Source organism: Glycine max, chromosome 18 (genome assembly GCF_000004515.6).
Source record: "Glycine max cultivar Williams 82 chromosome 18, Glycine_max_v4.0, whole genome shotgun sequence".
NCBI lineage: Eukaryota > Viridiplantae > Streptophyta > Magnoliopsida > Fabales > Fabaceae > Glycine > Glycine max.
The window spans coordinates 51,330,950-51,346,369 of record NC_038254.2 but is presented as its reverse complement, the minus strand read 5'-3'; the positions used below and the strand labels follow the sequence as shown (position 1 = coordinate 51,346,369).

At 40.5% G+C, this 15,420-nt stretch overlaps 1 protein-coding gene across 2 annotated transcripts in view; it reads left to right on the top strand.

The window, feature by feature from the left end:
- The window catches only part of LOC100782030 (BEACH domain-containing protein C2), a 64,012-nt gene that overhangs the window by 1,004 nt on the left and 47,588 nt on the right, over window positions 1-15,420 (top strand). For both annotated transcript variants that reach the window (XM_006602697.4, XM_014770738.3), the window contains exons 2-3: window positions 385-2,468; window positions 4,179-4,966. In XM_006602697.4, the coding sequence (XP_006602760.2) occupies window positions 443-2,468; window positions 4,179-4,966 (2,814 nt within the window). In that variant the 5' untranslated portion in view covers window positions 385-442. The remainder of the gene's footprint in view (window positions 1-384; window positions 2,469-4,178; window positions 4,967-15,420) is intronic.

Here is a 15,420-nt window from a genome sequence, read left to right as displayed (position 1 = left end):
TTCAGTGCAGTCATTTTTGGCCGCATTCATGCATTTTGTGCATTTATAACTGTTGGATGAAGATCGGGCGGTTGAGATTTTGAATGTGTGTTTTGAGTTAATTGACTGAGAAAATATGAGCCGTCTGATCTTAATTTAATGGTTCTGAATTGCTGAATGTGTGAATCATTCATAAGTGAATGCAGGGAATGCAGATCTTAGTATAGACACAAACCCATGGAAACCCTTTCTATTTTCGTTCTGATTGGTTTCTTTCCATAGGGACTGCGGTGTTCATGTTTGATGACTGACATAATGCATGTTCTTTCAAAAGGCTTGCATAGAACTTACTCTTCTTTATATTGTTTTTGTGGTTATTGTAATTTTACTAATTATTACATACAGGTGGATTGGACTTCCATAATTTCAATGAATATTTGTTAGCTTCTTCGAAAATAACTTGATGGAAGACAAGGAAGAACCAAAAGAGATAAAGATATCTGGTAATGAATTAGATACTGATGAAATAATACAGAGTGGTGTAAAACAATTTGTTGAGAGTCCTCATCAGGAAAATGTAAATTCTAGCAGCAGTTTTGGGGTTGAACTTATAGATGAAAAGGAAAACTTGCAAGAACAAGGTATTGATTCTGTAACTACAGTAATGGATGAGGACCAGTTTGAGCCAGTATCTTTGACAGATCAAGACAAGAATGATGAGTATGAGGATTCAAACCGGTCATCTGGTTCTGATAATAAACAGCAATTGTTTGGTGGAAATGCAGAGGATTTTCGATATTCATTTGGGTCAAACTCAATACAGAATGATTCTTCCCCAGTTTCTGACACACATCATGATAATCTTTCTTACAGCCCTGGTTCAGAAGGACATTTTGGTCATACACCCAAGCATTTTTCCTCATCAATTAGTTTTGGTTCCAGTGGATATTCCACTGTTAATTCTCCACCTAAGCCAAGGAATAAACATGAAAAGCCAAATGTGTCTCCAGAATTGCTGCATTTAGTTGATTCTGCTATTATGGGGAAACCTGAAGGTATGGACAAGCTAAAGAATATTGCAAGTGGTGTAGAAATTTTTGAGAGTGGTGAAGAAATGGATAGTGTGCCCTTCTTAATTGTAGATTCACTTCTTGCAACAATGGGTGGTGTTGAAAGTTTTGAAGAGGATGAAGATAATAATCCTCCTAGTGTGATGCTGAATTCCCGGGCTGCCATCGTGGCAGGTGAACTTATTCCTTGGCTTTCTTATGCAGGTGATACTGATGATGTGATGTCACCTAGGACACGGATGGTTAGGGGACTACTTGTGATATTAAGGGCTTGCACTAGAAATCGAGCAATGTGCTCAACAGCTGGCCTGTTAGGAGTATTGTTGAGAACAGCAGAAAAAATTTTCACAGTGGATGTTGGCTTAAATGGGCAAATTAGGTGGGATGGAACTCCTTTGTGCCACTGCATACAATATTTAGCAGGCCATTCTCTCAGCGTGAGTGATCTTTATAGATGGTTTCAAGTCATTACAAAAACACTTACCACAATTTGGGCTCCACAGTTAACACTAGCATTGGAGAAAGCCATAAGTGGAAAGGAGTCAATGGGACCAGCTTGCACCTTTGAGTTTGATGGTGAAAGTTCTGGTTTGCTTGGGCCAGGTGAGAGCCGTTGGCCATTTATCAATGGATATGCTTTTGCAACATGGATCTACATTGAATCATTTGCTGACACATTAAATACAGCTACAGTTGCTGCTGCAATTGCTGCAGCTGCAGCAGCTAGGTCGGGTAAATCGTCAGCTATGTCAGCTGCTGCTGCAGCTAGTGCACTTGCTGGTGAAGGTACAGCACACATGCCGCGACTTTTCAGTTTTTTATCTGGTGATAATCAGGGTATAGAGGCTTATTTCCATGCTCAATTTTTGGTTGTTGAAACTGCTAGTGGAAAGGGAAAGAAATCTTCATTGCATTTTACATATGCTTTCAAACCGCAATGTTGGTACTTCATTGGTCTTGAACATGTAGGCAAGCATGGAATTCTTGGGAAAGCAGAAAGGGAAGTCAGGTTATATGTAGATGGATCTTTATATGAAAGTCGTCCTTTTGAGTTCCCTCGAATTTCAAAACCTCTCGCATTTTGCTGCATAGGAACTAACCCTCCTCCTACTATGGCTGGTTTGCAACGCCGTCGTCGTCAATGCCCTCTGTTTGCTGAGATGGGTCCTGTTTACATCTTCAAGGAACCAATTGGCCCAGAAAGAATGGCATGCCTGGCTTCTAGAGGAGGGGATATAGTGCCTTCTTTTGGTAATGCTGCTGGGCTACCGTGGCTAGCAACAAACGCCTATGCGCAGAGTAAGGCAGAGGAAAGTGTGCTTTTGGATGCAGAAATTGGAGGTTGCCTTCACCTGCTCTATCATCCTAGTTTGCTTAGTGGACGTTTCTGTCCAGATGCTTCACCTTCTGGTGCTTCAGGTTGGATAATTTCTATCTATTCTTTTATGATAATATGTGAATAATGAATTGTTATACACTGCATAAATGCATATTGATTTTTCATGCAGAAAGGCCCCTGATACCTGATAACTAATCTTTGGAAGGTTAGTTTGTGGATTTATATGATGGAAATAAAAAATGTTTTTTACTATATATTGGTTAGTGTTTGTAATTGTAAGCATCACGTTAGTGGTTCTTTCTGTAATCTCTAGCAGTTAAAAATTTTCTATTTGCTTATTACTAGGATGATTTCTACTGTAATTCCAAGTCTTTGATTTTCCTTATCTGATTTTGTTTTTTTTTTTTTAATCTATATAACTAGTAACTCAACAATTGTTTGTATTTTGGTAGTTGTGAGCAGAACAGTTGGGGACTTGTATTAAACTCATCTATCCATGCATATAAAGTTGCATTGTTGTTTACAAAAAGATTTACTATGAATATTAATTTTTTTTTTTTGCTCAGCAAAAAATATATAATATATTTATAGGCTAGTACCAGTGGTACTGAAAGTACATAGGAATAGATGTGAATCCTGCTTTTCCAGAATATTGGGAAAGAGCTGTAGACACAAAAATGTGTTACAAGAGTCACCCACACCTGCCCCCCTAATTACAGAATCCTTCCTTCAAATTGGAGGACCATATTATTACTGGTCTGTCTGTCATTAAGCTCTGTCTTGTGAAGATATCATGTGTAGTTGTCTATTTAATTGTGTTCTGTTTGTCTCATTCTTTCATTGCTTTTAGTCTTACAACTACACAAATAGATTAGATAAGCTGGTTCTTACTTCTTAGAATTTGAACATAGGGCATAACTCAACCCCACAAAACTGGCTTGTAAAGTGGGGATTGCCCAAGCTTTATAAGCTCTATTTAAGCCATATCTCTAGTCGATGTGGACTAAAAAAACATCATCCTTGAGGCTGCAATTAAGGCAGCCCCCAAAGAGGCTGCAACTAAGACGAGCTAGGGTGCCACAATTAAGGTGGCTTTTCAACACACCCCTTCATGCTCTAGGCTACTGGCCTGAAGTGTGGCAATTCAGGTAGCCCAATGGATCTAGGTTAGCCCAACAATGGATCTTGGTTATACTCTGACACCATCTTAGAATTAGGACTTAGGACCTAAGTCAACCCCACAAAATTGGCTTTTAAAGTGAGGGTTACCTAAACTTTATAAGCTTTATTTAAGCCATATCTCCAGTCAATGTGGGATTAAACCCGACCCTTGAGGCTACAATTAAGGCAGCCCCCAAAGACACTGCAACTGAGGTGGGCTAGGAGTGATCACAATTAAGGTGGCTTTCCAACATTGTTAAATTTCAGCACCATGCCTTTTTTTTTCTGTACTTAAAATATCTTCTTATTTCTTAACAGTCCTCTGTCATAGACCTATTCCTGTGATCAACGATTGTTGGAGCTTTTCTTTTATTACTAGTGTTTAATTACGGAACAACCAACTGTTTGTTGGATCTCAGATGCATAACCAACTGTTTGTTGGATCTCAGATGCATTGGTCTTGGGAAGTATTATTTGTAATAGCATTTCTGTATTTAAAGTATATATCTGTAAGTTTTTAAATGTATATTTACCGTCACTGCAATATAAAATTCTTTTTATGCATTAAGTTGTAAATAATTTTCTGTATCATTTTCTTGTCTTCTTATGGTTCCTTTATCATGATTCAGGAATGCATCGACGTCCAGCTGAGGTTCTTGGGCAAGTCCATGTTGCTGCACGAATGCGACCTGTGGATGCTTTGTGGGCATTGGCCTATGGTGGTCCCTTGTCTTTACTTCCCTTGACAATAAGCAATGTACATGAGGGTACACTGGAACCTCAGCAAGAGAATTTACCTTTGTCTTCGGCCACTGTTTCTCTTGCTGCCCCAATATTTAGAATTATATCCACAGCTATTCAACATCCAGGGAACAATGAAGAGCTGGCTCGTGGCAGAGGGCCAGAGGTTCTATCAAAGATTTTGAATTATCTTCTCCAAACTCTATCTTTGCTTGATGTTAGAAAGCATGATGGTGTAAGAGATGAGGAACTTGTTGCTGCTGTTGTATCCCTTTGTCAATCTCAGAAGATCAACCATGCACTTAAAGTGCAACTCTTCACTACACTGCTGTTAGATTTACAAATTTGGAGTTTGTGTAGTTATGGCATACAAAAGAAGCTTTTATCATCACTTGCAGATATGGTTTTCACCGAGTCAATGGTAATGCGAGATGCTAATGCCATTCAGATGCTTCTTGATGGCTGCAGAAGATGTTATTGGACTGTTCCTGAAATTGGTTCGTTGAATACTGTTTCTCTAACTGGGGCTACACGTCCAGTAGGTGAAATCAATGCTTTGGTTGATGAGCTCTTGGTGGTAGTTGAACTTCTCATAGTGGCAGCACCTCCTTCATTGGCCTCAAATGATGTCCGATGTTTACTTGGATTCATGGTTGACTGTCCACAACCTAATCAGGTAAAGCAGTAACATTAAAGTGTCTTTTGCTTTTCTTTTGTGTCAGTAATAAGAAGGCATTGTCAGGCAGGACGCTACTACACACAGACATAAGAGCTCAGTCAATGCTATTAAATGCATTTGCTTATAAAAGAATTTCCCAGTATACTTTCTGTGGTTCTTATATGGCTTCTGGTTGCATGATTACTTGTTTGATGTTGTCAACTGAGTTTTTGAATTATTAAAAGTTTGTCACTTAGAACACAGTAAGTATTTCTTTATTGTGTGATAGGTGCTAATTTCATCTGACATTCAGCTAGGGGTTTTGTTCTTTTATGGAGTTCCTCTAGGTTGGGGGCTTTGGAAGTGTATTCCATTTCCATGTTTGGGAGTTGTGGAGGGGATAAATGTCCTGGGCCTGATGGCCTTAACTTCAATTTTATTAAGGAATTCTGGGATGTGCTGAATCCAGAGTTTAGAAGATTTGTGGACGAGTTCTATGCTCATGGTACCTTTCCTAGAGGCACCAATGCTTCCTTTGTGGCTTTAATTCCCAAAATGTCTCAACCACAGTCCCTAAATGATTACAGGCCTATATCCTTGATAGGCTGCATGTATAAACTGATAGCTAAGCTTCTATCTAATAGATTAAGGTCTGTTATGGATGACCTCATTGATGAAAAACAGTCAGCTTTCATCAAAGGAAGACATATCCTTCATGGTGTCTTGATCCTTAATGAGGTGGTGGAGGAAGCAATGAGAAGCAACAAGCCAGTAATGATTTTCAAGGTGAACTTTGAAAAGGCCTATGACTCCGTGTCTTGGTCCTTCTTGGATTATATGTTGCTTAGATTGGGTTTCTGCCAAAAGTGGAGAGGATGGATATCAGCTTGTCTTCATTCAGCAACCATATCAGTTTTGATTAATGGTAGCCCATCTAAGGAGTTCAACCCCTCTAGAGGTTTGAGGCAAGGAGATCCTTTAGATCCCTTGCTCTTCAACATAATTGGGGAAGGACTCATTGGTATGATGAGGGAAGCAGTTAAAAAAAATCTCTATAGAAGCTTTCTAGTTGGAAAGAAGAAGGAACCTATTAATATACTGCAGTATGCGCTTGGGTATTCTAATATTCCAGTTTCCTTTGGTTAATTCGAGTGGGTTAGCCTTTTAGATGGGTTAGCTTGGGTTTTAACAGGGCAGCACCAGAGGTGCTTTGTATCATCAATTTCCAGTACCACTTGTACTGTTTTTGACTATATTAATACATATATATTATTTGCCTTCCAAAAAAAAAAAAAAAAATATACTGCAGTATGCTGATGATACTGTTTTTGTGGGTGAGGTTGATTGGCAGAATGTTCATACTGTAAAGGCCCTACTTAGAGGCTTTGAATTGACTTCTGGATTGAAGATTAACTTTGCTAAAAGTCAATTCGGGATAATAGGAGGTGGAGCTAACTGGGGTTTGGAAGCAGCTAATACCCTGAATTGCAGGCAAATGAACTACCCTTTTCACTATTTAGGCATTCCTATTGGTGCCAATCCTTCCAGTCTGCTGGTTTGGGAGCCTCTCATCACTAAATTCAAAGCAAAATTATCAAAATGGGCCCAGAAAGACATATCCATGGGGGGGAAGGTCACACTTATTAATTCTGTTCTCAATGCCCTTCCAATCTATCTTCTGTCCTTTTTCAGGATTCCCCAAAGCATTGTTCAAAAATTAATTTCCTTACAAAGGAAATTTCTATGGGGAGGAGACAATACTCATAATAAAATTCCTTGGGTGAAATGGGCTGATATTTGTCTGCCCAAGAATGAGGGGGGATTGGGTATAAAAGATATTTCGAAATTCAATGTAGCCTTGATGGGTAGATGGATATGGGCTTTTGCAGCTGGTCAGCAGTAGCTTTGGGTAAGAGTTCTAACCTCTAAATATGGTGGATGGCCTGAGTTCCAGCATGATACAGTCAAGAGGGGTTTTTCTCACTGGTGGAGGGATCTTAGGAAGCTATTTCACCGGTCAGATCACAATATCTTCAAGCACCACTTGAGTTGGAAGGTTGGATGTGGGGAAAGAATCAAATTCTGGACAGACAAGTGGCTAGGGGAAGACTATACCCTTGAGCAGAAATATAATCAGCTTTTTTTGATTAGTAGGCAGCAAAATTCTCTCATCTCAGACATGGGTGAATTTAATCATGATAGCTGGGAGTGGAACCTTAGATGGAGAAGAAACTTATTTGATCACGAAAGTGATTTAGCTGTGCAGTTTATGGAAGAAATCTGCTCTGTCCCTATACAGCGATATATCAAAGACTCTATGCTGTGGTTGGCTGAACCCCATGGCCAATATACCACTAAAACAGCATATAGCTTGTGTATTAACCCCAGTACAACAAGTGCAGATGGGAACATTTATAAGACAATTTGGAAGTTGAAAATCCCCCCTCGGGCAGTGGTGTTCTGTTGGAGGCTTCTTAAAAATAGACTTCCCACCAAGGCCAATCTTTTGAGGAGAAATATCAGTATGCAGGAAGACATCTGCCCTTTGTGTGGAAGTGTTCAGGAGGATGTGGGTCACTTATTTTTCAATTGTACCTTGACAAGAGGTTTGTGGTGGGAAGCTATGAGTTGGATCCGGGTTGTAGGCCCCCTTCCAATCACACCGAAGTGCCATTTCATTCAATTTTGTGAAGGATTTGGGGAACCTAAGAATCATAAAACAAGGTGTGGGTGGTGGATTGTCCTAACTAGCTCTATATGGCAACATAGGAACCAGCTGATCTTCCAAGGAAAACCTTTTGATCCCTATAAAGTCATGGACCATGCAATCTTTTTAGTTTGGTCCTGGATGAAGGCTAAAGAAAAAGACTTCACCTGTAGTCTCAACCACTGGTCTTCCAATATAATGACTTCCTTTGTTTAGGGTGTCTTCATATTGTAATTAGGTTGGGTGGTTTTTGGAGGGCAGCACTTATGTGCTTTGTAATCTCTTTTCAGTACCTCTGGTAATACTTTGATTTTATAATATATATATATATATATATATATATATATATATATATATATATATATATATATATATATATATTTGCCTTCCAAAAAAAAAAAAATTTCCATGTTTGAGCGGGTTCTTTTCTTATTATCTTTGCATATTCTTATTATTGTATAAAAAGAGCCCATGCAATACTCATGTGGCATGGTTAGATTTTCGCCTTGTCACATGGCAATGTTATGGTGGCAAGCCAATATTCCTTCATAATAGTATGGCAAATGATGTTGCTGCTTATGGCATAACCATGGTAACACACACAGACACCTACTTACCAAATATACAAAAAAAATTGTTTTTTTTTTTTATCAGCAAAGATAAATATATATATAAATCTGAGTACCAGAGGTACAAAGGATACAAGTTTAGTAGACACCATACATTTGGTTCCAATTATCAGACTTAATGTAGTCTTGATAGAAACCAATATCTGGATACAAAGATGAGTCTAATTTCTACTGTTATTCTATTGTGCTATCCTCAGCTAATAAACAAAAGGGGTTATTCCCATTGGTGGAGGGACATTAGAAATCTGTATCATCAGTCGGACCACAGTATCTTTAAAAACAACTTGACTTGGAAGGCTGGGTGTGGGGAAAATATTAAATTCTGTACAGATAAGTGGCTAGGGGAAGATTATACGCTTCAGCAGAAATATAATCAGCTTTTCCTGATAAGTAGACAGCAAAAGGCCCTCATTTCAAATATAGGTCATTTTAATCATGATAGTTGGAGGTGGGATATGAGGTGGAGGAGGAATTTATTTGATCATGAAAGTCATTTAGCTGTGCAGTTTATGGAGGAGATCTGCTCTGTTCCTATTCAGAGACAGGTTAAAGACACTATGTTGTGGTTGGCTGAACCTAATGGACAGTACACCACTAAGTCAACTTATAGATTATGCATGAACACCAGCTCCTCAAGTCCAGATGGGAAGATATTTTAGACAATTTGGCAGCTGAAAATCCCCCCTCGGGCAGTGGTCTTCTGTTGGAGACTTCTTAAAAATAGGCTCCCCACCAAGGATAATCTCTTAAGAAGAAATGTCATTACCCAGGAAGCTAATTGTCCTTTGTGTGGATGTGTGCAGGAGGATGTGGGTCATCTTTTTTTCAGCTGTAATCTGACAAAAGGCCTGTGGTGGGAATCCATGAGCTGGATCAGGGTAATAGGTCCCCTTCCAATTACTCCAGTTTGCCATTTTTCTCAATTTTGTGATGGCTTCGGGGAAGTTGTGAATCATAGTACAAGGTGTGGGTGGTGGATTGCCTTAACTAGCTCTATATGGCAGCATAGGAATCAATTGATTTTTCAAGGAAAACCTTTTGATCCTTATAAAGTCATGGACCATGCTATCTTTTTAGCTTGGTCATGGTTAAAGGCTAATGACAGAGACTTTAATACTAGCTTCAACCATTGGTCTTCCAATATAACGAATTTTGTTGCCTAGACTGGTTTGGGCTTGTATATTTTGGTTGTATTACTTTGGATTGTTATTTTGGAGGGTAGCACTTTGGTGCCTTGTAACTTCTATCCCTGGTACCACTGGTACTGGATTTATATATTAATAATATATATATTTTCTGCCTTCCAAAAAAAAAAAAACAAACCCTGTTCTAAGATTACTAGACCAGTGGTTATAAGGAGTTGCAAAATCCTTCTCCAAACTTCTAAGCCATGTCCAGAGTAGGAAAACTGCGTCATCCATCACTTTGTTGCCATTGAAGGTTTCATTGGAAAAGATTATCTTGTTCCTTTGTTGCCATATGGACCATGTCAAAGCCAGCCACCAGCACTTCCACCTGTTGATCCTTATTCCAACAGCCAATCCAGATATGTGTTGGAGGAAATGTTGTCTTGGGTTTTGCGGAAAAGCACCTACAATATTCACCCAAGACAAAGATTCCCACCAAATGGGAAGGATTTTGCTGCAATGGAAAAATAAATGACCTGCATCCTCCTCCATGCTGCTGCAGAAAGGACAACGCCTATCATTTATCTCAACTTGCCGCAGTTGTAGGTTTATTGTTGTCGGTAGTCTATCTCTGAGTAATCTCCATGCAAATGTTGAAATTTTGCTTGGGACCTTTAGTTTGCACAGTTCCTCAAAAGCTCCATCCTGAGTCCCCTCTATTGTTTCCCCCCTCAATATATTATAAGCACTTTGTGCCGAGTATTGACTGCTTGGATCTGCTGTCCACACCGAATCATCTCTTCTCTGTGGCTGAATTGGCTTGCCTTCAACATCTTTTAGGAATGAAACAACCATGTCTATCTCATTGTCAAACAGTGGTCTCCTCCAAATGAAATCCCACTCCCACCCTGTGTCCTTGTGGACTCCCATCTGCTGGATAATTTGATTTTGCTGACAAGAGATAAGGTACAGGCTAGGGTATTTTGCTAGTAATGTTCCCTCTTCGCCAATCCAGTTGTCCTCCCAAAACTTAATTCTATCACCACACCCGACCCTCCACAATGTTCTATTTTGGAATGCATCTTCATGTTGCGGATGTTGAGAAACCGTCTTTAAGTCCCTCCACCATATGGATTCGATGTTGTCTAGTGGTGCTTCATTCAAGCTCCTCCATCCACCATATTTAGACTCCAATACCCTGACCCACAATTGTCCTTGATGCTGAAATAGATTTCACTTCCATTTTCCAAGCAGTGCAAGATTGAAAGTGTTTATATCCTTGATTCTCAATCCCCTTTTTTCTTTTAAGGCACACTGTGTCCCATTTGATCCAGGCTATCTTATTTTGCTCAGATGCACCACCCCATAGGAATCTTCACTGTAAGCTCACCAACTTGTCCACCACCCTTTTAGGGACCCTGAAAAAGGAAAAGAAATAAATAGGAATGATGTTAAGACCGATTGTATAAGAGTCACTCTCCTCCCGAAAGAAAGGTGTCTTTACTTCCATTTCGCTAATTTTCTCTCACACTTGTTGAGAATAGGATCCCACATCTAACATCTTCCTGGATTTGCTCCAATAGGTATGCCTAGATAGATAAAAGGAATGGACAGCAAGCTACAGTTGAGAGAATTTGCTGCATCAAGTTTCCACTGTTCCGACATGTCAAAAGCTCCAAAACTGCTTTTTACAAAGTTAATTTTGAGGCCTGATACAAGTTCAAAGGTCTTCAAAATTGATTTGATTGCCTTGACATTCTCCATAGATGCCTCACCAAAAAATATTGTGTCATCTGCATATTGGAGGATACTGATTTCCACTTTGTTTGAGCCCACTGGGAATCCCCTAAATAGATTTTTCCCTATAGCTTTTCTCACCAGTCCATTTAGAGCTTCAGCGACAATGTTAAAGAGAAGGGGTGCTAATGGATCCCCTTGCCTAAGTCCTCTTTGTGGGATGAACTCAGACGAGGGGCTACCATTCACCAGTACCGAAATAGATGCAGATTTTAGGCATCCCTCTATCCATTGGATCCATTTGGAGCAGAAGCCCATCCTTCTCAGCATGTAAAATAGGAAATCCCATGAAACTGAATCATATGCCTTCTTTTTTTTTTTTTTTTTTTATCAGCAAAAATAATATATTTATAAAAGTACCAGAGGTACTGAAAAAATACAGAGATAGTTCCATGCTCATGGTTCCATTAAAAACTACACCAGTTTGAAGAGGAACCATTGAATGGCTACAAAATAAAACTAAAGATCTGCCGCAACTCCTACTGGGAGCCACTGAGGCGTAGCCCAAAAAACCTTCTCTAATATGAGATGACCAAAGATTAAAAGGGAGCTTAAAATCCTTATCCAGATTTGAGAGCCAAGACCACACTAAAAAAACTGCATCATCATATGCCTTCTTGTAGTCAACTTTGAAAACAATGCATGACTTTTGACTTCTCTTGGCTTCCTTAACCACCTCATTTGCTATCAACGCACTGTGTAACAAATGTCTTCCCTCTATGAATGCAGATTGCTTTCCATCTATGATGAGTGACATGACTTTCTTCAATCTGTTAGCCAGCAGCTTGACCACTATCTTGTATATACAACCTATCAGTGAGATAGGTCTGTAGTCATTCAGAAGTTGTGGATCCGTCACCTTAGGAATTAGGGCTATAAAAGATGCATTGCAGCCCCTTGAAAAAATTCCATTGACATAGAATTCATCCAAAAATCGAAGGACATTAGGTTTGATTATATGCAAAAATTTGTTGATGAATTTGAAGTTAAGTCCATCTGGGCCTAGACTTTTCTCACTCTTGCAGTCTTATACAACATTTTTCACCTCATCCTCCTGAAAGCGCTCCAATAGCATATCATTTTGTTGTCGGCCTATGGTCTGGAAGCAGATACCATCCAACCGGGGTCTATCTTGATTAGATTCTTGAAATCGGTGCAGGAAGAATAATCTGACTGCCTCTTTGACTCTTGCCGGTTCTTCAGTCCAAGATCCGTCAATCATCACTCCTTTCAGGACAATTATTTTTGCGGCTCGCATTCATCATCAGATGGAAGTATCATGAGTTGCAATCACCTTCTTTAATCCATCTAGATCTCGCCTTCTGTCTTAGTAGGGACTCATGTGATTGAGCCGCTACCCACAATTCTTCCTGAAGCTGCTTCCTGATCAACACTTCTTGAGGAGATAAGTGTCTATCAATTGTGTCCTCTTCCAACTTGTTACTCATCCTCAATCTTCTTGTATTTCTTAAAAATATCACTGAAGCGTTCTCTATTCCATACCTTCAGCCTTTCTTTCAGTCTTTTAATTTTTTCTTTAAGAACATACCCTCTCCAACCTCGTTGCTGGTTAGAGGTCCAAGATTCCTGAACAGTTTTCTTGAATGGGTTGTCCAAGAGCCAACAGTCAAGGATACTGAAAGGTTTGGGACCCTAATCTACAAACTTGGATCTGAGCAAAATTGGACAATGATCAGAGAAGTTCCTATCCAATGTATGCTGGGTGCTTCCAGGCCATTTGGCAAGCCATTCTGGAGATACCAGGAATCTGTCCAACTTGCTCCTAGCAGCTCCATTCGGTCTGAACCATGTGAATTTTCTTCTCACCCATGGCACTTCCTCTACCTCCAGCTCTTCAATCCATTCATTGAACTCCCTGATGTTGTTTTCCCCCATCCAATCTTTCTGATGAAATTCTGATGTTATTGAAATCACCCAATATGCACCATAATCCCCCATGATTTAGGTTTTTCAGTTGCTTAACACTGTCCCATAGAACTCTCTTATTCTGAATATCACATGGTGAATAGATGTTGATAACATGAACTTGCTGTGCCTCCTTAAGCCACTTCCCTACTAGCATTATGAAACCATTTCCAATGACCTTCCTTTCTAGCTTGAATGTTTTTTCACTCCATATACATAGAATTCCACCTGCTGAGTTAGATGCAGGATGTGCTTCCCAACTAACTTCAGAATCCCCCCACAATGCTTGATACATGAATTTCTCAATTACCTCCTTTTTTGTCTCCTGGATATAGATCATGTCTATGTGCTGTTTGTTGACCATTCTTCTAATTGTTGGCCATTTGACTCCCCTCCCTAGCCCTCTGACATTGTATGTGATAATGTTCATGGGGTACTTCTCCTATTTCCCAATCTCTCTGCCTTTTTCTTATCTCTTTCCTCCATTTCCATTATTTTCTCCACATAATTCCTTTGCAATGACCCGCAAGTGACCCCCAATTCTTTTGCCATGTTCCATAAAGCTGTTGCCTCTTGCTTTTGAATGTTGGCTGAGTTTGCATCCTCAGCTGCATCTTGTGCTGATGCGTCATCTAGGTGGGCATTTATTTCGTCTTGGTTAGTACCACACTTATCTTTGTTCTCCTGATGGTGTTGTTGTGGGCTTGATAATATTAGAGCCGTGGCTGTGTCTAAAATTACACCAGCTGCACAGCCCAAGTCGAGTTGCTTTTTGTACCACCTTTTTCGCGAGTATACCTGCCATGCACTAGTTGGGTCAGCTTTGTTTGTTTGTGGGCTAGAGATATGTTGTTCTGTTGTTGCAGTGAGGGTGTGGGTAACAAAGCCCAATCCAGTTTTAAACTCTCCCTCAGGGTCACGTGTCTCCTTTAATTTAAATATTTTTCTCCCCGAGATACCTCAATTCCTTTCCCCTTCACAGTTTCCTTTTTCTTGCATTAGCTCAGTCCTCTCTGTAGGGATTATGTTCCCCATGCTCTGCACTCCACCGTTTTTGTGTGTATTGCCTTCTCGGTCAACTGGGACCAAGCGATGGTGCGCGGGCTGATCCTCGTGGGTAGCTGTTGAGTAGTCAGCTCTGTCCCTTGTCTGCTTGGAATCCTGTACCCACTGGATAATGTCTTTACCTACAATGAGGTTGAAGTGGTTGTTCCCGACGGGTAAAAGCGTGATTTGCATTTCCTTTTGGTCCATCGGGTAAAAGCGCGAGCTCGTGGATCTTTGTTCCCGACGATGAGATTGGGGTGGTTGTTGTCAACGTGTCGGTGTTTCCCGGCACCACCGTGAACTGCGAGTCATCTTCCCTCTCCATCCTGCATATCGTTTCCTTCAACGGCGTTCCGGCGTCGCTTTCGTCAGTTTCTAGTTCCTCCGATGACCCGAAATCGCTCCTGCGCTAGCAATAACATATGTCTGAGCTGTTTCCACATTCCTCCACTACGTGTACACTATATACCTCCCCTTGGACGTGTATGTTGACAGTGTGCTGTATTACTGGCCTCCACGGTGTTTTGATAAGCACCCGTGCCCTGTCCATCCTTTGAACCTCCTCGACGTCGTCGTCCACGTCCACCATGTCCCCAATGTTAGCCACTATCTTCTTAATTTGCTTCGTATCCCAGGCCAGTAATGGGATTCTCAACAGTGGACCCAAGTCAACTTGTACCCTGTGTGCAACCTCGGGTTCCACTTCTCCAGGGAGTGGAACAGAGAAGCCCCTCCTTCGTTTTCTTCCTCAATCATTTGTTGTGCTTTGTCGTTAGTGAGGCCGAGTAGCAGAACCATATCGTCCCCCATATACTTCAGTGAAATATCAGTTCCGATGTCCCAAAGTAAGTTGTCTTCAACTTTGTCGAACATCGCCAAATTTTTTTGTCTCCCCACCCAAGCATCGTTGAGCCACTTGTTCCCCGTCAGTGGTATGTCGAGATACACCGATGATCGCAATCCTTCACGGCTATGATTTTCGTTGTTTGATGTTCTCCTTTGGTTTGAGTTTCTATTTTTCCTCGCCACGACCTCCGCGTACGAACCTTGATTCATTCTTGGGTATGGGTGTCTTCGACGGGGTGCCTCCTTTTCATTTTGCTCATCATATTCCCCTCGTTTAGCTTCTGGTATTGTCTTTTCAAACCTGATTCCCAAATTTTGGGATGTTGGCACACATCTTTATCCTGCCAAGGACGATGTTGTCTAGTTTCCTTTCTAGACTGTGCACATCCTCCT